Source organism: Merops nubicus, unplaced genomic scaffold (genome assembly GCF_000691845.1).
Source record: "Merops nubicus isolate BGI_N331 unplaced genomic scaffold, ASM69184v1 Scaffold43355, whole genome shotgun sequence".
Classification (NCBI taxonomy): Eukaryota; Metazoa; Chordata; class Aves; order Coraciiformes; family Meropidae; genus Merops; species Merops nubicus.
This window is the reverse complement of record NW_008611081.1, coordinates 2,318-5,610: the sequence shown is the minus strand read 5'-3', so window position 1 is coordinate 5,610 and position 3,293 is coordinate 2,318. Positions and strand designations below refer to the sequence as shown.

At 38.2% G+C, this 3,293-nt stretch overlaps 1 protein-coding gene across 1 annotated transcript; it reads right to left on the bottom strand.

Moving 5' to 3' along the window:
- Window positions 1–447: 447 nt before the first annotated feature.
- Window positions 448–3,083, bottom strand: TCTE3 (t-complex-associated-testis-expressed 3). Its single transcript, XM_008941110.1, has 3 exons — window positions 2,877–3,083; window positions 1,850–2,008; window positions 448–558 (listed from the first exon to the last, which is right to left on the bottom strand). The coding sequence occupies exons 1-3, from the start codon at window positions 3,081–3,083 to the stop codon at window positions 448–450; spliced, it is 477 nt and encodes a 158-aa protein (XP_008939358.1).
- Window positions 3,084–3,293: the final 210 nt, after the last annotated feature.

Sequence of the window (3,293 nt, the reverse complement as noted above, 5' to 3'; positions counted from 1 at the left end):
ACACAGCTTCCCTCCCCTTCATAGATGTTTCTGTGCAAACCAGGAATATTATAATAGATAAAACCAGGAAAAAAATGAACACTTTTCTTACAAAGGCCGTGCTTTTAAGAATACCTGTGATTTACTGTAAACGTTCCTTAACAACCCCAGGCATGCAACGGAAAAGCAACATTCAAAGTTTTGCAAAGTTCAGCTTTGCACCAGCTGCTTCCAACTTCCACAGCAGAGTGTTATGACAGATGAAGCCCATATGTACTCAACTGTACACATTTCACAAGCCGGCTTTTGCATTTGGGAAGAAAAGGAGTAAAACTTTCTCAACTATATGTCAATTTCAATGTGACAATAGCATTAAGACAAAAATTAGTACTAAACCAATGACATTCTGAATTTTTTCAAATGTACCAGGTACTGTGATGCACAAAAGCGAGTGGGGCCTTTAGAGTATTACTCGTAGTAACAAGCCATTACCAAAGCCAGTGCAATAAATGTTTCAGTCTCATATTTAGCTGAAACCCAAGTGTCTCTTTGAGCGTCCCAGACCCATCTGCTGGCAACCTAAAGGAAAGAAAAGAAGCAGCTATTTGTGAATCTATTAAAAAAAAAAAAAGAGAAAACTGTGCCATTTAAAGTACAGCATTATATAAATAAAAATATAATTGCATTATGAAAGTTACAAGTAGTAACAATAGCTGCAAAGTTACTATGATAATGAACAAGTCCTATTTGATGTTTTAACACGTTCTAGCTTCGCAGTAAAGCTCCCACCCCTATAGATCAAAAAAAAATCTCAACACAGACAATTAAACTGTCCCATGGTTACTTGTTAGGGCTTTAGCATACTGTAACGGCACGCCTTCAAAAGCAACACAGATAGAGATTCATTTTTGGAACATACATTGGTAAGAAGTAATGTCCCTCACTCCTCCCCCTCTAACTTACTCCCATCTACAGCTGACCATTTACTGGGCTCTCAGCTTTTTTGATAAAAACCTATTTTCAGTGCTAAAATGTGCGAATTGACTGCTGGAATATATTCCTCTGGAGAAAAAAGTTAACTTGGACCATTTCAGTAAACTGTCTTAACCTCCAGGTCCTCAGCCCAAGTACAACTCTAGAGGCAGTGAATAGTGAGGCAGGCCCCCCACAGACCAGCTCCACTTACTGAAGCTAGCAAGCCTTCAATGCTGTTTCATGTAACACACTAAAACCAGGCATGGGTTCATCAGGTGTTAAGAGCTGATGATGAAACCGAGGTGCTCTCTGACACTCTGCAAGATACCAAACAGTTCTGAATGCCAGTGGGAGCTTGCAGTGCATGCAGTGCATGTAAACTTAGACACAACACAGGGAAGTCTAGAATACTTTTCTTTGGGGTGTGACAAGCTCAGATCAGCAATGTTAATTTGTAGCCATAGGAGCACCTGTTGGGTGGCTGCTGCAGTTGAAACAGTTTCCATCCCTTTCCTGGTGCCAGGTTCCTTTCCATGTCACCCCACACTACAACTGCACAGCATTCTGCACTCAATGTGATGACCGAACTGGAGACCAAAGCACACTGGGAAACTGACACAGCACACAGCAGAACTAACTGGTTGACAGGGAAGAGCAGCACTGGCTGCTTACCACTGTTACTAAACTCAAAAAAAACCCCAGGCTTCACAGGGTCACAGAGTCACAGCAGTACCTTAACCCTCCCTGGGCACAGTACTCCCCCAAAAGAACCCAAAGGCTTCAAGACCATCTAAATCTAGTTAAGCTGCCAAAAGCATACGAATACCTTGGAGATAGCTTACAGTTCTGAAAATTATTTTCAATTTGAAAAAGATATTATGAATACTTTGCTCACATTCATTGCCTGATCTGCCTTCTGCACAATCAGTACTGATACCACATACTTATAACGGTCAAAGTTCAGTTCCTTCACAGCCTTTAATATTTCTTCTGAGATTGAAGCACACAAGGAGGGACTTGAATCTCCATCGTATTTGGTTTCTTGAAGTTTATTCTATGAAAAACAATTTTGAAAGACCTTAGTTTCCAACCTGGTAGTCTGTTGGGGAAAAAAAAAAAAAAAAAAACCAAAAAAAACCACAACACAAAGAACAAACCGCTACAGTCATTTTCATTACATTAGAATAATTAATGAGTAGAACAGTCAATATTGATGATGCTCTCAAATGGCAAAGGTTGCACTATTTTTACTTCAAATGTTTTATCTGTTTTTTTTATCTGTTTTTTGAAAGCAACAAACACGTCCAAGCCAACCTCCATTCAACGAACGAATGCATATTCTTTTCCACCATTTGGGCTGAGTTCACTGGAAAATAGTGATACAAATACCAGTAACAAATATCCAAGATATATCTTCTAGACAGCAGAATTACAAAAGTTGGTTATGACTATTTAAGACATTGCTATTGCTAACAGCTACATATTCTCTCAGATTGTTCTCCTTCAGTTTTGCTTAATTTTTGTATGTGGCAGTCGGACTGTCAAGGGCACCAAACACATTTTACACAGATATTCATGTGATATTAGCAGTACTAATTGAAGGAATAGAATTCCAAAAATTCAAGCTCAGGATCTTTGGATGGATATTTTGCAGATTAGAAGTACTTTGAACTGTGCTATAGCTCAATTTGATTTAGAAATTGGTAAGACATTAAGAAGCTTCAGTTTGGTGACTGTGGTGAGGGCCTTCTGCTCTTTGCAAAATGGTGCACGTTCACATTACATTTGTGTGCCAAAATTCAAAGTCTGCAAAAATTTATGCATACGCTTAGTTCATGCAACTCATTCCATTCCATCAATATAATCTTTAAAAGATAAGCTACTTTTGCAATAAAATTGGGTAATTAAAAGAAATACCATACCATTAGTATCGCTTGAGTTTTGTCTCTTACTAAATAATCCCGAAATTTATTATGTGGCTCCAGTCTGTACGTATTAGCGTATGCTGCCTTTGCCCTGTTAGCTTTGAATGCCGACAGCTCAGCTTCCATTGACTCACTAACGCATTCTTCCTCCTTTGAAGCCGTACTTAGAGCTTCATAATTTGATTGTTTCCTTCTTCCTTTCATCTGTGAAAGATAATAAAAAAAGGTCTACATCACATGTCAACACTTTAGCATTTAACAGTTTCTAAATAATACTTCATGGTGAACAGTTAAGAGGAAAAAAACAATTAGTCTAGGAATATGTTACAAAAAAGAAAGGCAGAAAAAAAAATAGAAAATGGGTGTCTTCTGGCTGTTTTGACACTATTGCTTTGACTGAAAAAAGAGAACAGT

Bases quoted from the DNA above. Each gene is read 5' to 3' on its own strand.
- TCTE3 (XM_008941110.1), bottom strand. From the start codon at position 3,083: ATGAAAGGAAGAAGGAAACAATCAAATTATGAAGCTCTAAGTACGGCT. The intron at 2,009-2,876 runs GTATGGTATTTC...TGTTTTTCATAG, and splicing joins AAACTCAAGCGATACTAATG to AATAAACTTCAAGAAACCAA. The intron at 559-1,849 runs GTGAGCAAAGTA...TCTTTCCTTTAG, and splicing joins AGGCAGATCAGGCAATGAAT to GTTGCCAGCAGATGGGTCTG.